This window comes from Heptranchias perlo, chromosome 11, assembly GCF_035084215.1.
Source record: "Heptranchias perlo isolate sHepPer1 chromosome 11, sHepPer1.hap1, whole genome shotgun sequence".
NCBI lineage: Eukaryota > Metazoa > Chordata > Chondrichthyes > Hexanchiformes > Hexanchidae > Heptranchias > Heptranchias perlo.
This window is the reverse complement of record NC_090335.1, coordinates 68,092,801-68,116,099: the sequence shown is the minus strand read 5'-3', so window position 1 is coordinate 68,116,099 and position 23,299 is coordinate 68,092,801. Positions and strand designations below refer to the sequence as shown.

The 23,299-nt window shown below is 45.7% G+C and overlaps 1 protein-coding gene across 1 annotated transcript in view; it reads right to left on the bottom strand.

Moving 5' to 3' along the window:
* Positions 1–23,099, bottom strand: part of LOC137327014 (interferon-induced GTP-binding protein Mx3-like) — a 60,076-nt gene extending 36,977 nt beyond the window's left edge. Inside the window, exons 1-3 of the mRNA XM_067992393.1 lie at positions 23,038–23,099; positions 6,666–6,871; positions 294–431 (exon numbers count right to left, since the gene is read on the bottom strand). Of these exons, the coding sequence (XP_067848494.1) occupies positions 294–431; positions 6,666–6,852 (325 nt within the window). The 5' untranslated portion in view covers positions 6,853–6,871; positions 23,038–23,099. The remainder of the gene's footprint in view (positions 1–293; positions 432–6,665; positions 6,872–23,037) is intronic.
* Positions 23,100–23,299: the final 200 nt, after the last annotated feature.

Sequence of the window (23,299 nt, the reverse complement as noted above, 5' to 3'; positions counted from 1 at the left end):
TGGCTTTGAAGCACTTTGGGATGTTCTGAGGATGTAAAAGGCACTTTATAAATGCAAGTCCTTCCTCTCCTTCATTCAGTCACTGTAAATCATTGGCTCTGATGTTATCCTTTACATTCTATAAACACCTCTAACATATCCTCTGTCTCACCATGAGCAACGCCATAGGTGATTTGCTTGTATTTTATAGATTCCTTTTCAGTGCTGACAGGTTGGATTCAGATAAGAAAACCCATTTATCCAAAAAGACCATAATTGCATTAAAACACGACTAATTGTTACACTCCTTGTACCTTTTAGAATTTCTTCTTCCACCTGATTTGAATGATCCAGTGTTTTCACAAAGTTTCTGTAACTTATTCGTCCTTTCCAAGGTTTTCCAACTTCAGCTCTTTTTAGCTTCAACTCAAGAGGGCATCTTGTCACAACACCTGAAGTAAAAATGTAGATTATTGGTTATTAAATTAATCCGTGTAAACTGTTCACTCATTTGCTCTATATTACCACCGCTTGCCTCACAGGTGCAAGGATGTCTGGAGTCTTTCTAGCCTTAAAAGTTACAATAGGAACAATGTCAAGCAACATCATGAGAAATGAGTGAGCTAAAGTGATACAGAAAATATATGGCAACAGATCCCTGGCTGTGTTAATTGAAGGTCAGTACACCGTACGGAGTAAGTTTCATAAAGGACAATACATGGCTGGCAGTGAATTACATACAAGATAGTAGATGTCTGGAAGGTTCATGGAGGATAATCCCAGTCATTGAGGGTTAAAGGGAAAATCCTCCAGTGGCTGGAGTCATACCTGATGCAAAGGAAGGAGAATGTGGTTGTCAGAGACCAGTCATTGCGGTCCCAGGACCTCGCTGCAGCAGATCCTCAATGAAGCATCCTTGGCCCAAACATTGCTTCATTAATGACCTTCCCTCCATCATAAAGTCAGGAGTGGGGCTGTTCACTGACAATTCAGCAGTTTTCAGTTCCATTCACAATTCCTCTGATAATGAAGCAGCCCTTGCCATCCTACAGCAGGTCCCAGATAACATCCAGGCTTGGGGGTGACAAGTGGTAGGTAGTGTTCGCACCATATGAGTGCCAGGTAATAACCATCTCGATCAAGAGAAAGCTCAGCCATATTCCCTTTGAAGTTCAATGGCACCAACATCAGCAAGTCACTCTCCATCAATATCTTTGAGGTCACCACTGGCCAAGAAGCTGAACTGGACCAGTCATAACAACATCATGACTACAAGAGCAGAAGGCGTTGGGCACTCTGCGACGAGCAGCTCACCTCCTGACCACTTAAAGTATCTCCATCATCTACAAGACTCAAGTAAGGAGTGTGATGGAGTACTCACCACAAACTTGACTGGGTGCAGCCTCAACAACAATCAAGAAACTCAACACCACCCAGGACAGAAAAGTCCTTGAACAGTATTCCTGCCACTGGACTCAATATGCATCCCTTCCACCATCAGCGCAATGTGGCTGCATTATGTTCAATCGCAGGATGCATTGCAGAACCTCACCAAGTCTAGTTCAACAGTACCTGGAAGGTAGCAAATGTAACCCAGCTATTCAAGAAGGGAGGGAGAGAGAAAACAGGGAACTACAGGCCGGTTAGCCTGACATCGGTCGTCAGGAAAATGCTGGAATCCATTATTAAGGAAGTGGTAACAGGGAATTTAGAAAATCGTAATATGGTTATGCAGAGTCAACATGGTTTTCCGAAAGGGAAATCGTGTTTGACAAATTTATTTTTTGAGGATGTAACTAGCAGGGTAGATAAAGGGGAACCGGTGGATGTAGTATATTTGGATTTTCAAAAGGCATTCGATAAGGTGCCACATAAAAGGTTGTTACACAAGAAAAGGGCTCATGGGTTTGGGGGCAATATATTAGCATGGATAGAGGATTGGTTAATGGACAGAAAACAGAGAGTAGGGATAAACGGGTCATTCTCAGGTTGGCAAGCTGTAACCAGTGGGGTGCCGCAAGGATCAGTGCTTGGGCCTCAGCTATTTACAATCTATATTAATGACTTAGATGAAGGAACCGAGTATAATGTATCCAGGTTTGCTGACAATACACAGCTAGGTGGGAAAGTAAGCTGTGAGGAGGGCACAAAGAGTCTGCAAAGGGATATAAACATATTAAGTTAGTGGGCAAGAAGGTGGCAGATGGAGTACAATGTGGGGAAAAGTGAAGTTATTCACTTCACAGAATATTTTTTAAATGGTGAGAAACTATTAAATGTTGGTGTTCAGAGAGACTTGGGTGTCCTGGTACAAGAAACATAAAAAGTTAGTATGCAGGTACAGCAGGCAATTAGGAAAGCAAATGGCATGTTGGTCTTTATTGCAAGAGAGTTGGAGTACAAGAGTAAGGAAGTCTTACTACAGTTGTACAGGGCTTTAGTGAGACCTCACCTGAAGTATTGTGTACAGTTTTGGTCTCCTTACCTAAGGAAGGATAAACTTGCCTTAGAAGCGGTGCAACAAAGGTTCACTAGATTGATCCCTGGGATGAGAGGGTTGTCCTATGAGGAGAGGTTGATTAGAATGGGCCCTTACTCTCTGGAGTTTAGAAGAATGAGAGGTGATCTCATTGAAACATATAAGATTATTAGGGGGCTTGACAGGGTAGATGCTGAGAGATTGTTTCTCTTGGCTAGAGAGTCTAGAACTAGAGGGCATAGTCGCAGGATAAGGGGTCGGCCATTCAAGACTGAGATGAGGAGGAATTTCTTCACGCAGAGGGTTGTGAATCTTTGGAATTCTCTACCCCAGAGGGCTGTGGATGCTGAGTCATTGAATATATTCAAGGCTGGGATAGATTTTTGGATTCGGGGAATCAAGGGATATGGGGATCGGACGGGAAAGTGGAGTTAAGGTCGAAGATGAGCCATGATCTGATTGAATGTCGGAGCAGGCTCGAGGGGCCATATGGCCTACTCCTGCTCCTATTTTTTATGTTCTTAAGCACCGGGCTTCCCTGCGACCTCTACCACCAAGAAGGACAAGAACAGCAATATTGTGGAAAAGCCATCACCTCCAAATTCCCCTCAAATTTACACACCACCCTGACATTCATCACTGTTCCTTCATTATCACTGGATCAAAATCCTGGAATTTTCTAGCTAACACCATGGTGGGAGCACGATCACTAGAAGGACTACAGCAGTACAAGCAGAAGATTTGCCACCACCTTCTCAGGGCAGGGATGGGCAGTAAATGTCGGCCTTACCGTTTTTTTTTATTCGTTCATGGGATGTGGGCATCGCTGGCAAAGCCAGCATTTATTGCCCATGCCTAATTGCCCTTGAGAAGGTAGTGGTGAGCCGCCTTCTTGAACCGCTGCAGTCCGTGTGGTGAAGGTTCTCCCACAGTGCTGTTAGGAAGGGAGTTCCAGGATTTTGACCCAGCGACGATGAAGGAACGGTGATATATTTCCAAGTCGGGATGGTGTGTGACTTGAAGGGGAACGTGCAGGTGGTGTTGTTCCCATGTGCCTGCTGCCCTTGTCCTTGTAGGTGGTAGAGGTTGCGGGTTTGGGAGGTGCTGTCGAAGAAGCCTTGGCGAGTTGCTGCATTGCATCCTGTAGATGGTATACTGCAGCCACTGTGCGCCAGTGGTGAAGGGAGTGAATGTTTAGGGTGGTGGATGGGGTATCAATCAAGCGGACTGCTTTGTCCTGGATGGTGTCGAGCTTCTTCAGTGTTGTTGGAGCTGCACTCATCCAGGCAAGTGGAGAGTATTCCATCATACTCCTGACTTGTGCCTTGTGGATGGTGGAAAGGCTTTGGGGAGTCAGGTGAGTCACTCACCACAGAATACCCAGCCTCTGACCTGCTCCTGTAGCCACGGTATTTATGTGGCTGGTCCAGTTAAGTTTCTGGTCAATGGTGACCCCCTGGATGTTGATGGTGGGGGATTTGGCGATGGTAATGTCAAGGGGAGGTGGTTAGACTCTCTCTTGTTGGAGCTGGTCATTGCCTGGCACTTGTCTGGCATGAATGTTACTTGCCACTTATCAGCTCAAGCCTGGATGTTGTCCAGGTCTTGCTGCATGCGGGCACGGATTGCTTCATTATCTGAGGGGTTGTGAATGGAACTGAACACTGTGCAATCATCAGTGAACATCCCTATTTCTGACCTTTTGATAGAGGGAAGGTCATTGATGAAGCAGCTGAAGATGGTTGGGCCAAGGGCATTGCCCGAGGAACTCCTGCAGCAATGTCCTGGGGCTGAGATGATTGATCTACCATCTTCCTTTGTGCTAGGTATGATTCCAGCCACTGGAGAGTTTTCCCCCTGATTCCCATTGACTTCAATTTTACTAGGGCTCCTTGGTGCCACACTCGGTCAAATGCTGCCTTGATGTCAAGGGCAGTCACTCTCACCTCACCTCTGGAATTCAGCTCTTTTGTCCATGTTTGAACCAAGGCTGTAATGATGTCTGGAGCCGAGTGGTCCTGGTGGAATCCAAACTGAGCATCGGTGAGCAGGTCATTGGTAAGTGCAGCTTGATAGCACTGTCGATGATACCTTCCATCACTCTGCTGATGATTGAGAGTAGGCTGATGGAGCGGTAATTGGCCAGATTGGATTTGTCCTGCTTTTTGTGGAGAGGATATTCCTTTTGCATCTTTCCACATTGTCGGGTAGATGCCAGTGTTGTAGCTGTACTGGAACAGCTTGGCTAGAGGCACAGCTAGTTCTGGAGCACAAGTCTTCAGCACTACAGCCGGGATGTTGTCGGGGCCCATAGCCTTTGTTGTATCCAGTACACTCAGCCGTTTCTTGATATCACGTGGAGTGAATCGAATTGGCTGAAGACTGGCTTCTGTGATGGTGGGGATATCGGGAGAGGCCGAGCTGGATCATCCACTCGGCATTTCTGGCTGAAGATGGTTGCAAACGCTTCAGCCCTGTCTTTTGCACTTACGTGCTGGACTCTGCCATCACTGAGGATGGGGATGCTCACAAAGCCTCCTCCTCCTCCCGTTAGTTATTTAATTGTCCACCACCATTCACGACTGGATGTGGCAGGACTGCAGAGCTTTGACCTGATCCGTTGGTTGTGGAATCACTTAGCTCTGTCTATAACATGTTGCTTCCGCTGTTTAGCATGCATGTAGTCCTGAATTGTAGCTTCACCAGGTTGGCACCTCATTTTTAGGTACGCCTGGTGCTGCTCCTGGCATGCTCTTCTACACTGCTCATTGAACCAGGGTTGATCCCCTGCCTTGTTGGTAATGGTAGAGTGGGGAATATGCCAGGCCATGAGGTTACAGATTGTGCTGGAATACAATCCTGCTGCTGCTGATGGCCCACAGCGCCTCATGGATGCTCAGTTTTGAGCTGCTAGATCTGTTCTGAATCTATCCCATTTAGCACGGCCATAGTGCCACACAACATGTTGGATGGTGTCCTCAATGTGAAGACGGGACTTTGTCTCCACAAGGACTGTGCGGTGGTCACTCCTACCAATACTGTCATGGACAGATGCATCTGCGACTGGTAGATTGGTGAGGACGAGGTCAAGTATGTTTCTCCCTCGTGTTGGTTCGCTCACCACCTGCCGCAGGCTCAGTCTGGTAGCTATTTCCTTCAGGACTCGGCCAGCTCGGTCAGTAGTGGTGCTTCCGAGCCACTCTTGGTGATGGACATTGAAGTCCCCCACCCAGAGTACATTCTGTGCTCTTGCTACCCTCAGTGCTTGCAGCTCTGCAGTCCTGCCACATCCAGTTGTGTATGGTGGTGGACAATTAAATAACTAACGGGAGGAGGAGGAGGCTTTGTGAGCATCCCCATCCTCAGTGATGGCAGAGTCCAGCACGTGAGTACAAAAGACAGGGCTGAAGCGTTTGCAACCATCTTCAGCCAGAAATGCCGAGTGGATGATCCAGCACGGCCTTTCCCGATATCCCCACCATCACAGAAGCCAGTCTTCAGCCAATTCGATTCACTCCACGTGATATCAAGAAACGGCTGAGTGTACTGGATACAACAAAGGCTATGGGCCCCGACAACATCCCGGCTGTAGTGCTGAAGACTTGTGCTCCAGAACTAGCTGTGCCTCTAGCCAAGCTGTTCCAGTACAGCTACAACACTGGCATCTACCCGACAATCTGGAAAAATGCAAAAGGAACGTCCTCTCCACAAAAAGCAGGACAAATCCGCCAAGTGGTGCTCAACATTGAGGAGGACTGATTCATTCGCTGAGGGCGGATGGTAGGTGGTAATCAGCAGGAGGTTTCCTTTCTCTTGTTTGACCATGCGATTTCATGGAGCCCGGAGTCAATGTTGAGGACTCCCAGGGCCACTCCCCCCTGACTGTATCTCATGCTACCGCCACCTCTGGTGGGTCTGTCCTGCCAGTGGGACAGGACATACCCAGGGATGGTGATGGAAGTTTCCCATATACGGAGAACAATGAATAAGAAATAGACACCCACGTTACTTGTTGCGTTAACCATGGCCTGGGAGGAGCAAAGCTAACACCATGTGCAAACAGAATGCAAAGGTTCCATTTCCCGGTGGTGATACTCCTCATCTTAAGACACCCTCTCCCGTAACCTCTAAAAGCCCCAGAAATTCTGAAATTGGTAAGGGGAAGATGGATTGGGCAGAGAGAAAATAAGCAGAATATTCTTCTTACCGGTCCCCCTGGGAAGGTTCACCTCAGAGATCATCTCCAGCACAGAGCTTTTCCCCGAGCTCTGGTCTCCAATCACAGTGATGGTTGGTAGAGCAAACTCCTTATCTATACCCATTGATCTCAAGTTGTCAATCACGTCAATATAAGTACGAGCCTTATCCTCATATCGATTGCAAAAGTCAGACATTTTCTCAACAGCAAAGACTCTGTTTAAAAAAAGCACATTTTCCAATTAGTGTGCACAGTGCTAATTGCTCTGAACCAATTTCCAGGAGAAGCACAGGTGTGACTTACCTGTTGGCTTTTGAAACCCACTCGATCAGATATTTCTCATTAAACCGAACCTCTGGTTCTTTGAATAAGCGAGGAGAAGAAGTCTCAGGTTTTTCTTCAAACAAACACTTTTATTTACAGTAAAATCTTTTCCGGCTCAATACTCCCCAGTTCCCACTGCGACTGGTAATAAATAATATATATATATATATATTTGCGTATAAACAATTATTTGGCTTGTGCTTTAGATCAGAAGATCCCAAAATTTCTTGTCAGTGGTTACGCCCAATGGTGTCCCTCCAGCCCTGACCACCCGCCAAGGTTTGCAAGGTCAGTGGGGGGGGCATTTGATTGAGCATGGGCCAGGCGGGGGCAAGTTCCACTTCAGGTGCATCTCTGATACCCGCCTGCCCCGTGCCGATGGAAATTTCAGCCTCCGTTCGGCCTTTGGTTCTCCAGACCTCCCCATCCCCAGTTTCGGCACTGCTCGAATCGGCCACAGAGCAAAGGAGACGATCCGTTAATTTTTTTTTGGTAAAGATTTTTTTTCAAACTTCTTAAGGGGTCCAGGGTGCCTGCCAGATCCTAACCCCACTCTTGGGGCCCACATACACCCTGTAGAGATGGGTACACCTCACCTTACAGGGCATGCCAGCCACCAATTAAATAACACTCTCCTTTGAGGTCAAGGAGTAACAACTGCCAACTTAGAGATGTTCCCCCCCCCCCGCCCCACCCTTTGGTCTGTTATTTCACGTAAGAGGCAGATGGGAGTTCTGCCCCTCTTACAGGTCAAATAGGAAACAGCACTGCTGTTTCCTTATTCCTTCTGCTGGCCTCCCACCAGCGTTACTGCAGGAGACCATTGGAACTCCTGCAGAATTTCTAGTTTTGCCAGTTCCACTGAGGCTGGAATCCCAGTTCCAAATGGGCCTTTTTGGACATTAGCCTTAGTGAATCCAACAGGTCTATAGGGTGTTCCTTATACACGTGGCAAGCCACGTGACACGCCATGTTGGAGTATAAGCATGTTGGTTCGAGCGTGTTGATTGAGCGACAGTACGTGTTTTCAATGTTTCTGACTTGAGATTTCTTTAAAAACTCAAACAGGACAAAAAATACAAAAAATATGAACAGGGAGTAGAAATTAGGCAACGCAGAAGTACTACACGTCTTTGCTGCGATGTAAACAGGTCTTACGCATACGATTCCTAACATTGTTAATAAAGTAGCCCCACAGTGAAGGCGAGCTCTGCACAAATCAACTCCGCTCCCAAGGTAAAGGAGCCACCCTTCTAATTCTGCATTTTCAAAAAAGGTGCTGCCATTTCCTGGCACAGACATGTTGAGTCTGAGTGGAGCTTAGGAGTCAGATTTTTAGCAATATTACCGGATCTGGGGATACCTAGTGACATAGAATTACATAGAATGCACAGCACAGAAACAGGCCATTCAGCCCAACAGGTCCATGCCAGTGTTTATGCTCCACATGAGCCTCCTCCCTCCCTACTTCATCTAACACGATCAGCATATCCTTCTATTCCTTTCTCCCTCATGTGTTTATCTAGCTTCCCCTTAAATGCATTTATGCTATTTACCTCAACTACTCCTTGTGGTAGCGAGTTCAACATTCTCACCACTCTCTGGGTAAAGAAGTTTCTCCTGAATTCCCTATTGATTTATTAGTGACTATCTTATATTTACGGCCCCTAGTTTTGGTCTCCCCAACAAGTGGAAACATCTCTATGTCTACCCTATCAAACCCTTCCATAATCTTAAAGACCTCTATCAGGTCACCCCTCAGTCTTCTCCTTTCTAGAGAAAAGAGCCCCAGCCTGCTCAATCTTTCCTGATAATCGAACTGAGAGGTTAAACCTATCATCCTAGTAAATCTTTTTTGCACCTTCTCCAGTGCCTCTATATCCTTTTTATGATGTGGAGACCAGAACTGTTTGCAGTACTCCAAGTGTGGTCTAACCAAGGATCTACACAAGTTTAACATAACTTCTCTGCTTTTCAATTCTATCCCTCTAGAAATGAACCCCAGTGCTTGTTTTGCCTATTTTATGGCCTTATTAACCTGCGTCGGTTCTTTTAGTGATTTGTGTATCTGTACCACTAGATCCCTCTGCTCTACCCCATTTAGACTGTTATTATCCAAGCAGTATCTGGCCCCCTTATTCTTCCTACCAAAATGTAATACCTCACACTTATCTATATTGAAATTCATTTGCCAATTATACGCCCATTCATAGAGCAAACCCAACGCGACCCTCACCCTACCTGACGTGCAAATTGCGTAAAGCAGTCTGCAGGCCGATCTAAGAATCACGTTCATTTAAAGTTCACTTCAGTTTTGTTGAAAGAGAGAGACTAAACGCAATCTTAGCAACTGTTATTCGTTCTTGACAGTTTGAAAAGAAAAGGCTTTCCTTACCAGCGCTCACGAGCAGGTGTGGGTGTGTGTGTGAGAGAGAGAGGGAGAGAGAGAGGTCCGTTGGGAGCTGTTAAGTGTACATTGAACAACTTTTCCTTTGACTCCACTCACTTCTTCCAAATTAAAGGTGTTGCTATGGGAACCCATATGCGTCCTAGCTATGCCTGCCTTTTCTTGTAAACAATTTTACAACACCAAGTTATAGTCCAGCAATTTTATTTTAAATTCACAAGCTTTCGGAGGCTACCTCCTTCCTCAGGTGAACGATGTGGAACCTGAGGAAGGAGGTAGCCTCCGAAAGCTTGTGAATTTAAAATAAAATTGCTGGACTATAACTTGGTGTTGTAAAATTGTTTACAATTGTCAACCCCAGTCCATCACCGGCATCTCCACATCATGCCTTTTCTTGGGCCATTCTTTGTTCCAGACTCAGGTCAACCTCCCTCACCTCTTTTTCCAGTACATTGTTGACTGTGTTGGTGCTGCTTCCTGCTCTCGCCCAGAGGCTATTTGCAGCATCTTCTTGTTTTATTTGCTTTTGAATGGAGTGGCTAATGTCAGCTAGTTAATCTCACTTTGCCAACTGCTTCATTCTATCTTATTTTCACCTGAACCATGGAACCGGATAGTTCTTTGTTGATTTTGTACTAACCCATTCTTTATATTTATTTTGCAATACTTAACGCCCACAAGAGAAAAATAAATGCTCTCTCTCTCCAGTTTTCTCCCCTCCTCTCCTAAAGTGCTGACCGATAAAAAAATATTCCAGTAAACTAAATCTGTGTTTGTATTGAGGCCAGTTCCTAAAGCCTGGGTCTTGTTCAACCCCGATGTAAACCTGCCAGACTCACTCGGCGCTAAATTGGGCCGTGTAGCACCTGTTGTTTCGATGCTACACAGCCTCTCCGGCATCCAAGATGGTGTCTTGGATGCGCACGCACGTTTCCTGCGTGATGTGCGCCAGATGCCATCTTGGTATGGGAGTTAGCGCAGGCGCAGATAACGAACGCTGGAATCATGTAAAGCGGGGAGAAAATGGCTTCAATCAGTGTGCAACGCTGATTTAAAGTGATAGACACCACTTTGGGACTTAACACTCAACTCAACGCAGTCTTAACCCCGACCACCTGAACGTGTCTTAGAGTGCCTGGAGGACGACCCACCAGCGCTATTTAAAGGGACCATGCAGGATTTACAGGTTAGTGGCTGGATTATTGCTTCTGGTTGCTGAGACATTTGTGACTGTTTTTGGAAGTCTCCGATACCTGAATACTAGGACACGAGGACATAGCCTAACATTCAGAGCCAGGACGTGCAGGAGTGAAGTTAGGAAATGCTTCTACAGGCAAAGGGTGGGAGAAGTTTGGAACGCTCTTCTGCAAACGGCAGTTGATGCTAGCTCACTTGTGAATGTTAAATCTGAGATTGATAGATTTCTGTGAACCAAGGGTATTAAGGGAAATGGGGCTAAGCCGGGTATATGGAGTTAGATCACAGGTCCACCATGATCTCATTGAATAGCAGAACAGACTCGAGGGGCTAAATGCCACTGCCACTTGCTGCTTCCTGATATGAGCCACCTTTTCCTGCAAAAAAGCGGGACGAGTGTCTTGGTGATGTGCCTGTCATGGTTGAATATCTGCCAGTGTGTGTGGCCTGTGAGTTGTGGCTGTGCGGCTTGCAACAGTGGTAATGTGTAAGGGTGAGAGGAAGCATTTGATTGGAAGAGTTGAGTACTGATGGAAAGAGTTTGTTGGTATGTGGGTGATGGGGGGGGGTGTAGTGTGTGGAGCAGTGGATGCAGCTAGTGGTGTAGTTGATAGGAGAGCCACTTGACAGTTGACCTCACTCACCTTGACCACTCATGTCAAAGCATTGAACTTCTTCCTGCACTGCATCCATGTTCATGATGCTATGCACCTGGCATTGATTTCATCACCTGCTGCCTCCCACTGCCTTTTGGGTATATGTCTGGAGGGCCTCTTGCTCCCCTCCACCTCCCCCCCCTCCCCCCGTGGATATAGGATGCCCCTCCTTCTGTCCACCTCTTGCACCAAGGCCTCTAGTGCATCAGCAGAGAACCTTGGTGCATGCACTCTCGCAGGCCCGGTGCAAACTCAGATCGGCAAATTGGTGATGTCTGGCATGCAGAATGGAGGATGTGGGATTTAGTAGTGCACAAACTTTATTCAGTGTTTTGACAAAACTCATCAGTGCATCTGTGTTTTACGTGTGCACTGTCTGATCTCCATTCAGACTCTGTGCAGACAGCAGACTGTTATTTTCAGCAAATAATACGTACCAACTACCTTTAAGAGATTTCTAAGACACATCCTCCCTTTAAGAGATTGCGCTCCCCCTGGTGGCGGAAAGTGCCAATTGCACTGATTCCACATGCAAGGCCTGGAATGGAACACTGATTGCAGGTGAGTCCTCTGACCGGCCGAAACTTGCGTCCTGCCTGTGCAGGGGTCATTGGACGTGGGGTAATAATGCATCACGCTACCTACGCCCAAAAATAGGCGCCTTCCAATTTTTTCCCCCACTAAGCCTTAAGGAATCCAACAGGTCTGTACTGCAGTTGCTGCAGGCTGCACGAGACCTGTGTTTTAGGAAACAGTGATGCAAACGCTCCACTGACACCAATATAAAAACAGGTCTTGCAGTGACTGAGAATTGGTAGCACTCACCTTAATTGGTAATGTGTCCAATACAGATTCCTTTTCCTTAAATAAATAAGTGCATGTATATTTAGAAATTCTGACGATCGATCAGAAAAGAGGGTGAGTTGGAGGGTCCACCTTACTGCCAGAGATATTGAAAAATAATTTTTATTCCTTGCTCTGTTGCACAGAGAAATTTGGGGCAGTTGGAGGGCTTCAGTAATCAGTAAAGGCAAAATGAGCAACGTGAAGATCGTAGAGAGCTCAGAGCACAAAATGAAGATGGCACAATTAGCAGCGTAATCATATACAAAGAAAAAGTTTCAAACACAGCTAAAACCATTTTCAAAACACTTTCCCATTAAGGTACCGCCCCTGAGAAAGTGATCATTGGAAAGAATTATGCACTCAGGAAAAATATCACAGCAATTAAAAATGCATAAGAAATTGTGTAATACAGAAGCATTGTATAACTTGATAAATAAATAAACTATCAAGAGAAACAGGACTTGTGACTGGAAATTGGTAGCACTCACCTTATTGGCCAATGCCTCCAATACAGATTCCTTTTCCTTAAACAGATGAATCTTTTTCTGATATACTCTGGTCTGTCGTTAGCTGTCTAGTAAAATAGATGGCTCACTCACTTTGCCAAGAGAAGTCCTACACTCCTTTATATTATCCTTGTGTGCAGTGTTACACTCTATTCAAATTTGCGATGGTCTAGTTCCATTGATAGATTATTTTTATTGGCAAATAAATTGTCATTACAGTGCAGTCAAGTTTCACCAAGGAAAGTTTTTCTGGCAAGAAAAATTGCAAAGTGTCGGACTACACTGCACAGATCAACTGCAGGACATTAAACCCCCCACGTTTTTGGAGACATCAGCAGAATTGCTGCTGGCTGAAGTGAGGATGAGGTGGGAAACCCTGTTTGATACAGAAGGAAAAGGCTGCCCAGGGGAATTGCTCAGGCACAGTGCAAGGAGATGGCCGTATCAGTAAGGGCCATATTCACGCTCCATCGCATGGCAACTCAGTGCCGTAAGAAGTTTAATGACTGTACCAGGTCAGGCAAGAAGAGTCAGCCACACCTTTCAAGAATGGACTATACTAAACCTATCTGCCACTGACAGCCACCTTCCAACAAATGAAAATCGGACGGTTTCTCTATTAAAGAAATAAAGAAAGACTTGCCTTTCACAACCTCAGGGCGTCCCAAAGCACTTTACAGCCAGTGAAGTATTTTTGAAATGTAGTCTCTGTTGTAATGTAGGAAACGCGGGAGCCAATTTGTGCACAGCAAGCTCCCACAAACAGCAATATGATAATGACCAGGTAATCTGTTTTGGTGATGTTGGTTGAGGGATAAATGTTGGCCAGGACACCAGGAGAACTCCCCTGCTCTTCTCCAAAATAGTGTCATGTGATCTTTTACATTACCCCGATAGGGCAGACAGTTTAATATCTCATCCAAAAGACGGCACCTCCGACAGTGCAGCCTAGGTTACGTGCTGAAGTCTCTGGAATGGGAACTTGAACCCACGACATCTTGACTCCGAGGCAAAAGCACTACTAACTGAGCCACGGCCGACACCTAACATTGTGCGGCAGATCCATGAGACCAGTTTAATGCCAGAGTGAAAAGCTGAAAATCTATCCCACAATCTTTGGGTTGCTAGTCCAGTAACTACACTGTAGTTGGTTACTCCATAATAAATCTTCTTTCAATTTAATTTTCAGCATCAATAATCTATATTGGGCAGGATCATTGTTGGTTAAACTTTCCTGTCACATTTTTTGTGGACTTGGCGGAGATATTCTACCGTTGCGCCAAACGGGCATGATATTTATGGCATCCACACAATGTGGCAGTCAGGGAGGAGGTTTGCCTGAACTGTTTTCAGGTTTGGGCCTCATTAATATTTTTCTGGTGAGTCATGGGTGCCAAGCAGGCAGTCCGTTGGTGGCTCACCAGTTTCCTGCAGTGGAAGGCCAGTTGACTGTGGCACAGGTATGGCCTGTTTAGAGGGAGAGTGGATGCTGGGGTTGGGAATGGGAGGGGAGGGGAGGGGGCGATCAAGAACAGGCCGGCAGCAAGCTGCAAGTTTTTTTGTGGGGCCTGGCGCCTCCTGGCCGCACAAAAGAAAAACTACCTTTTATGGAGAGGCTTCCAGAGGTCCTTTTAAAGGCCGTCGGTCACATACCTCAGTACCTGGAGAAAGTGGGACTAGCATGCGCCATTCACGCCCTGCCCATATCTCCACGGTAACGGCAAAGAGGGTCCTACAGCAGGCGTAAGACCCTGATTTGTATATTGAAATAGCCTCCCAACCTGTTTTGGGCAAGAGTGTTGGGCAGCCATTTAAAGGCAGATGGGTGCACGAAGTCCCCCCTGTTTCTCAAACAAGAAACAGGTGGCCGACAGTTGTCAACCCCCCCGATGTTTCAGTAACTGGGATATATTGGTAGAAGTGAGCGTAATTACTGGATACTGGAGTGGACCTTGTTACTTGTTTATGTGTTCAGTGGCTTTATTCAATATTCAGATATTTAATTTACGAGCCGTGTTATTTTCCATGGGTTGTTTTCCTTTTTTTGGGGGGGTGAAGGGGCAATGCTGTCCATGAGCTGTGCAGAATTCTGAAGTCGCAACGGTTATGACTCCGAGTTTGGTTTTTCGGTTAGACGCTGGTATGTGTTGGTGAAGAAGGCATTTCATGTACAGCACAAGCACAAGCAACCTGCAGCTGTCCACATTTCAACAAGAAACACATTAACACAATGCATTAGACAATTGTTTACTCCTAAAAGCAAGTCAGAAGATTCAAACTCTTGTTGTAGGAGAAAAACATTTTGTTTTAGCTCCCTAGGCTTGCAGCTGGCTGGTATTCCCAACTGGCATAGAGGGTAAGCTGCAGTGTCAGCTGTGGCTCAGTGGGTAGCATTCTTACCTGCTGAGATAGAAGGTTGTAGGTTCAAATCCCACTCTAGAGACAAAAATCTAGGCTGATACTGCAGTACTGCACTGTCCCCATCCTACAGTAGAGTCTACTATTGGGCCAAGACTCCACTGGGACTGTGTAGATGGTTGTGTGTATAACAACCACCCCATGTTAAAAGAATCCACACACAGGCATCTTCTACCAAGTCATCCTTGACCCTGAGGGACTGCCAGAGAAAGCAAGTGGCATTTGATGATTTTCACTCTCAGGATTAATGCCAATTATATGTTCTTTAAATAATCCTGAAAAAAGGGGAAAATTTACAATTGGAATCCTAGCTGCAATCCTTGTACATAAAGCAAGACTGTTCATATGAAGAATATTTCTCATTTATTTTGTAGAACTCACTGCACTCCAACCAATTCGCTAGCTATAGCTAACAACAACTTGCATTTGTATAGCGCCTTTAATGTTGTAAAATGTCCCAAGGCGCTTCACAGGAGTGTTTTCAAAGAAAATTTGACACCGAGCCACATAAGGAGATATTAGGACAGGTGATCAAAAGCTTGGTCAAAGAGGCCGATTTTAAGGAGCATCTTAAAGGAGGGGAGAGGTGGAGAGAGGTAGAGAGGTTTAGGGAGAGAATTCCAGAACTTAGGTCCTAAGCAGCTGAAGGCACGGCCGCCAATGGTGGAGCGATAAAACTCGGGGATGCGCAAGAGGTCAGAATGGAGGAGCGCGGAGATCTCGGAGGGTTGTAGGGCTGGAGGAGGTTACTGAGATAGGTAGGGGGGCGAGGCCATGGAGGGATTTGAAAACAAGGATGAGAATTCTAAAATCGAGGTGTTGCCGAGCCAGGAGCCAGTGTAGATCAGTGAGCGCAGGGGTGATGGATGAATGGTGTTTGGTGCGAGTTAGGATACGGGCAGCAGAGTTTTGGATGAGCTCAAGTTCATCTAAATCAGCAGCTATCCCCATCTCCTTTAAGACCCTCCTTAAAACCAACTTCTTTGTCCAAGGTTTTTGGTCTTGCCACCTAGTCTGTCCTTTATTGACTCGATGTCTGTTTTCCTTAGTGGCTGGAGAGTCTAGAATGAGGGGGCGTAAGGGTAATTTAAAATTAGCTCAATTGCTAATTTTAAATCTGAGATAGATAGCTTTTTGCCAACCAAAGGTATTAAGGGATATGGGCCAAAGGCAGGTATATGGAGTTAGATCACAGATCAGCCATGATCTTATCAAATGGCGGAGCGGACTCGAGGGGCTGAATGGCCTACTCCTGTTCCTATGTTTCTATGTTCGGCCATTTAGAACTAAGATGAGGAGGAATTTCTTCACTCAAAGGGTTGTGAATCTTTGGAATTCTCTACCCTAAAGGGCTGTGGTTGCTCAGTCGTTGAGTATATTAAAAGCTGAGATAGATAAATTATTGGACACTAAGAGAATCAAGGGATCTGGGGATCGGGCGGGGAAGTGGAGTTGAGGTCGAAGATCAGCCATGATCTTATTGAATGGTGGAGCAGGCTCGAAGGGCCGTATGGCCTACTCCTGCTCCTATTTCTTATCTTATGCCTCCGTGCAGCACTTTGAGATGTTTTTCTACATGAAAGACGCTAATATAAATGCAAGTTGTCGTCCAACATCAAAATCTCAATTAGCCAGTCTTTTCTCCCGCTAACAATCAAACATCTTCTTCACTCAAAATTATTCTGGAAACACAAGGACTACTGCAGGTCTTCAAGGACACTTAATTTCAAGGGACAATGCACCCCCACATCTCATCTTCATTGGGTTGCATGCAGCCATATGGGGGCAAGTGTCCATGTCCCTCATAAGACATAAGACAAAAGAAGACATAATAAATGGAAGCAGGAGTAGGCCATTTGGCCCTTCGACCTGCTCCGCCATTCAATAAAATCATGGCTGATCTTTGACCTCAACTCCACTTTCCTGCCTGATCTCCATATCCCTCAAATGCCCTTTCCTCCAAAAGAAAAGATTGCCTGCAACCAGTGAACGCCCTTAAAGAGGAGGTGCTGCACACCATGGACAGGCAGACAGGCAAACCTGTTGGAGGCATGGTGGCAATGGAAGGTTGGTCGAAGCTGGGAAATGCTCATCATAGGTAGTCTTAGCTTTATGCGCTTTCTGAAATTGCCACAATGCCCTTATACACAGCCGTTATTTCTTCAAGAGGAAATGTCACTGTCTGGGCAGCCAGACATGCTCCTCCATGTTCACATAAAAAGGGGTGCCTTACAGGGAGGTGCCAATCATGACTATGACCAGGCAGATATTTTCACTGGGAAATTTGCTGCCAGTTCCAACAGCCTCAATTGCCGCCACTTCCTGACCAACTGTGTCATGGCATTTCACTTGGGTTAAGCATCAGCACAGAGACACCCACCTGGCAACAAGTAGCTATTGAGTCAGAAGGATTTTCACCGGGTGAGGCACTGAGCATTAGTGAACCTGAGGAGCCTTGGAGGGGAAAAGTGGGTGAGTGCGGTTCCTTCAAGGAAGTGGGAGTGGGCGGGGGGGGGGGGAAGGAAGGGTGGAATTGCTGCCCTTGACTAAGGGGCCTATGTACTCGGATCTTAGGGGTCCAGTATTCAAAAGAGTTATGATTAGCCAGTGTCAATCTCACGTGCAGGCAGTGGAGATGGTTTCCAGGCATATGGTTGAGATGCTGGACAAGTGGGAGGAGTCCATTACCCACATCTGAAACACATTGCAGGAAATTCCCTATGACCTGCAGAACACCCAGGAGGCTGAGACTCATTTCTTTGGCATCAAGATGCCAGAAACAGCTTCTAGGAGCATTGGGGGCTTCTGGAGTGGAATCAATAGATGCCTTGAAGGTTAGTCTGAACACAACACTTGCACACAAGAGCTTGTTGGGATTATGCTATCTGTAGTGACAACAACCAGTAGCACTTTTGAGCCTGGGCAGAATATCAGTGGGCTGCAAGAAGTAGTCACATGAGTCACTGTCTCTCTGAGAAATGACGTGAGCCTGCTGCCTTAAGGCCCCCACTAATGCCTTCACGACGAAGGCCTGGCACCCTTTGACACTGCAAGAGAAAGGCTGCCAGAAGCTTGCCCCTCTGGTACAGCGGCTTCTTTGAGATGAGAGTCACAGTAGGCCTCTAAGGCTCCAGGAGGACCATCTCACCCACCCGTTGTTCAACCTCATCTCACACAGGGAGCACCTCGTAGGAATAGTAAATCAGGAGCATGAGCAAGTAATTTAAGAAAGAAAGAACTTGCGTTTATATAGCGCCTTTCATGACCTCAGGACGTCCCAAAATGCTTCACAGCCAATGAAGTACTTTTGAAGTGTAGTCACTATTGTAATGTAGGAAAGTCAGCTGGCACAAAGTGTTAAGGAATGTTATAGATGGGGGGTTTTGAGTTTTTGGCACATTTAGAGAACATGTTGTTCTGTAAAATAAATACAGCTTGTCCGCATAAAGTTCTGAGTTCATTTCTACACATGTTTTCTTTCTTTGGGAGTTCGGATGACTACATGGGAAATGTAGACTTCTCTCTTACAATGTAGACTTCTGTTGGCAATGAGTGACTTTGTAAGGGTGTGGGGTGAGAACCAGAAGGCGTGAAGTGACTTTATTTGATGAGTCAGCCTGTATTTTTTTGAAAGCACAGGTGTATTTTTTGTGCCCTCTTTTGTCAGGCTTCTACTTGACTTGTCTCATGACCACACCTTCCTCTGCACCTCCCTTATGTTGAGGGAAGGAAGGTCCTTCCACATCCTCACTCTAACCCTTACCCTGACCCTAACTTCTTCATCAATGACCTTCCCTCCATCATAAAGTCAGAAATGGGGATGTTCGCTGATGATTGCACAGTGTTCAGTTCCATTCGCAACCCCTCAAATAATGAAGCAGTCCGTACCCGCATGCAGCAAGACCTGGACAACATCCAGGCTTGGGCTGATAAGTGAAAAGTAACATTTGCGCCAGACAAGTGCCAGGCAATGACCATCTCCAACAGAAGAGAGTCTAACCACTGCCCCTTGACATTCAACGGCATTACCATCGTCGAATCCCCCACCATCAACATCCTGGGGGTCACCATTGACCAGAAACTTAACTGGACCAGCCATATAAATACTGTGGCTACAACAGCAGGTCAGAGGCTGGGTATTCTGTGGTGAGTGACCCACCTCCTGATTCCCCAAAGGCTTTCCACCATCTACAAGGCACAAGTCAGGAGTGTGATGGAATACTCTCCACTTGCCTGGATGAGTGCAGCTCCAACAACACTCAAGAAGCTCAACACCATCCAGGACAAAGCAGCTTGATTGGTACTCCATCCACCACCCTAAACATTCACTCCCTTCACCATTGTGGCTGCAGTCTGTACCATCCACAGGATGCACTGCAGCAACTCGCCAAGGCTTCTTCGACAGCACCTCCCAAACCCGTGACCTCTACCACCTAGAAGGACGAGGGCAGCAGGCACATGGGAACAACAGCACCTGCACGTTCCCCTCCAAGTCACACACCATCCCGACTTGGAAATATATCGCCGTTCCTTCATCGTCGCTGGGTCAAAATCGTGGAACTCCCTACCTAACAGCACTGTGGGAGAACCTTCACCACACGGACTGCAGCGGTTCAAGAAGGCGGCTCACCACCACCTTGTCAAGGGCAATTAGGGATGGGCAATAAATGCCGGCCTCACCAGCGACGCCCACATCCCATGAATGAATAATAACCCTCTTCATCATGATGATGATGATTTGAACCTATGTTCAAAGTGCTGCTCAGCACCTGGGACATGGATTTCGCAATGGGGTTCCCTCTATTTTTATGCTATGAGGAGGAGAAGGATGAGGATGTGGAAGAGAATAGATTGGAATCAATCATCACAGAAATTTTTTGTCTGATTACATTCCTGTGAAGTGCCTTGGGACATTTTCTTATGTTAATAATATAATTGCAAATTGTTGTTGGTGGGGCAACCGGTCTGTTTCTGTGTTGCAATTTCAATGTTATTCTTTGCATATAATTCCATGTTGTGACACATTGCCGTCATTTGCACCTCATTTCAAGTTGCACACCTATTACATAGAATGAGCAACACAGACACAGGCCATTCAGTCCTACAGGTCCAAGCCTGTGTTTATGCTGCTCACGAGCCTCCTCCCTCCCTACCTCATCTAACCCAATCAGCAGATCCTTCTATTGCTTTCTCCCTCATGTGTTTATCTAGCTTCCCCTTAAATGAATCTATACTATTCGTCTCAACTACTCCGTGTGGTAGCAAGTTCCACATTCTAACCTCTCTCCGGGTAAAGAAGTTTCTCCTGAATTCCCTATTGGATTTATTAGTGACTATCTTATATTTATGGCCCCTAGTTTTGGACTCCCCCACAAGTGGAAACATCTTCTCTACATCTACCCTATCAAACCCTTTCATAATTTTAAAGACCTCTATCAGGTCTCCCCTCAATCTTCTCTTTTCTAGAGAAAAGAGCCCCAGCCTGTTCAATCTTTCCTGATAGGTATAACCTCTCAGTTCTGGTATCATCCCAGTAAATCTTTTTTTGCACCTTTTTATAATATGGATACCAGAATTGTGCACAGGTCATTTATTTCAAAAAGACCAGAACTGTTCACAGTACTGCAAGTGTGGTCTAACCAAGGTTCTATACAAGTCCTCTAGAAATGAGCCCCAGTTTGGTAATTTTATGGCCTTATTAACCCGCGTCGCTACTTTTAGTGATTTGTGTATCTGTACCCCCAGATCCCTCTGCTCCTCGACTCCATTTAGACTCTTGTTATCCAAGCAGTATGAGGCCCCCTTATTTCTTCCTACCAAAAAGTAATACCTCACACTTGTCTCTACTGAAACTCATTTGCCAATTACATGCCCATTCTGCTAGTTTATTAATGTCTTCCTGTATTTTGTCATAGTCCTCCTCAGTAATAACTACACCCCCAATTTGGTGGTGTCCTCAAATTTTGAAATTGTTTATGTTACTGGTGAACAACAGTGGTCCCAGCACCAATCCTTGTGGAACACCACTTCCTACCTTTTGCCAGTCTCAGTAACTACCTTTAACTCCTACTCTCTGTTTTCTGTTTTGTAGCCAGCTTGCTATACATTCTGCTACTTGTCCCCTGACTCCACATGCTCTGACCTTAGTCATGAGTCTACCATGTGGTACCTTATCGAAGGCCTTTTGAAAATCCAAATATATTACATCTACTACATTACCCTTGTCTACCCTTTCTGTTACTTCTTCAAAGAATTCAATAAGGCTGGTCAAGCATAACCAGAAACCTGCAATATTTAGTTGCCAGTCCTGTTCTTTATGTAGCCATGTTTCAGTTATTCCTACATCTGGTTTCTTGCTACGGATTATTGCCTCCAGTTCCCCCGTTTTATTTTGGACGCTGTGTACATTGCTCTACAGGCAGTTTAATTCATCTTTAATAGTTGTTCCTTTTACTTTATTTTTAACAGTCCTTTTATACTTCTGTTTTATAACTGTATTTGTTCCTTGACCATTTATGTTCTCTTTATTCCTTACCCTGGTCTGACCTTTACACTCATCTCCTGTTTCTTTTATCATTAAGCTTTTGTTATTGCTACTAAATCCCTCCACCCATCTTGCTAGTTTAAAGCCTTATCTACCGCCCTATTTATCCTTTCCACTAGGACTCTGGTCCCACTCCAGTTCGGGTGGAGCCTGTCCCAGTGGTACAGCTCCTTCCTGTCCCAGTACCGCTGCCAGTGTCCCATGAAATGGAACCCCTCCTTCCCACACCACTCCTTCAGCCACGCATTCACCTTTCTGATCTGCCTATCCCTACGCCAATTAGCATGTGACTCGGGTAGTAAATCTGAGATTACCACCCGTGAGGTCCTGCTTTTTAATTTAGTTCCTGGCTACTGATATTCCTTTAGCAGAACCTCTTCCTTGTTCTTCCTTATGTCATTGGTGCCGACATGGACCATGACAACTGGATCCTCCCCCTCCCTTTCCAAGTTCCTCTCCAGTAGCTCCGAGATGTCCTTTACTCTTGCACCAGGTAGGCAACGCACCCTCCTGGACTCGGTCATGACTGCAGAGGACCTTATCTATCCCCCTGATTGTAGAATCCCCTATGGCTACAACCTTTCTATTTCGATCCTCCCTCCACCTCCCTTGGACTGCCTCATGCTCCACGGTGCCATGGTTAGCATTCTGGGCATCATCCCTGCAGCTTTCATCCTTATCCTCACAGGTATCAAATACGTCGTACCTGTTGGATAGGACCAGTGTCCGTGGGACCTCCTGCTCTACCTTCCCCTCCCTTGTGTGTCGGACTGTCTCTGACTCGCACTCCAGCTCAAAGACTCTGAGCCAGAGTGTCTCAAGCCAGAGAGATTTACTGCAGATTTTGGCAATCCTGGACAGTCTCGCTGTCCACAAACTCCCACATTTTCAGTCCCAACACAGCCTATACTACAATTTCTAGTTGTATTTATTTAATCAGTAGTTTATTTCTAGGACTAATAGAATCACTTGTGATCTAGATTATATTTAGCAAACGGATTCAGCTTGATTTCAAAATAATTAGTAATTACTTAGACTTTTAAAAAAAATGTATTTTTTTAAATTTAAGTTTTAAAAGTTGATAGATTAGTTTATAGTCCCTTGGTTTAAGTCACTTAGCACCACCTTCCCCTTCTGCAACTAATTCCCACAATTACCAAATTCCCTGTTGAAAGCCCTCGACTCTGTTAGCAATTCACTGCGTTAGACGTTCACTCTCTACCTTTACCAAGCTCTGTGCTTTTGCAAAGATCCGTGTACTACAGGCCTTTCTGATGCACCCTAGTTACAATTGGTTAGTTAACTTCTAGCCTCAATAATTAATACCTAGTCAGGAACCTATTTACAGCTGATTGTCTGTTAACTATTAACTCCGACTGACTTGCAGCTTTTTAAAGTTAGTAACTAAGTTTAAACAAAGTTAAATTTCAGTTTGATAAAATTAAAACGCACTTACTACTTACTAGTGAATTCCCACACTCACCAAATTCCCAGTTGAAGGTCCTCACTCTGTTAGCACTTCACTCCGTTAAAGGTTCACTCTTTGGGGGTGATTTTAAACCCCAAGAACGGGTGGGTTGGGGGCGGGTGGGAGTTGAAAACAGTTGTTTTTTTGGGTCACAACCGCAAAATTTTCAGACTTTGCGTTCCCAGTGGGAAGCCTGTACTTTTCCGCGCTGATGTTAAGCCCGGGAATAAAGCCGGGTTGCGGTCACACTCTGTGCTTTTGCAAAGATTCTTGTACT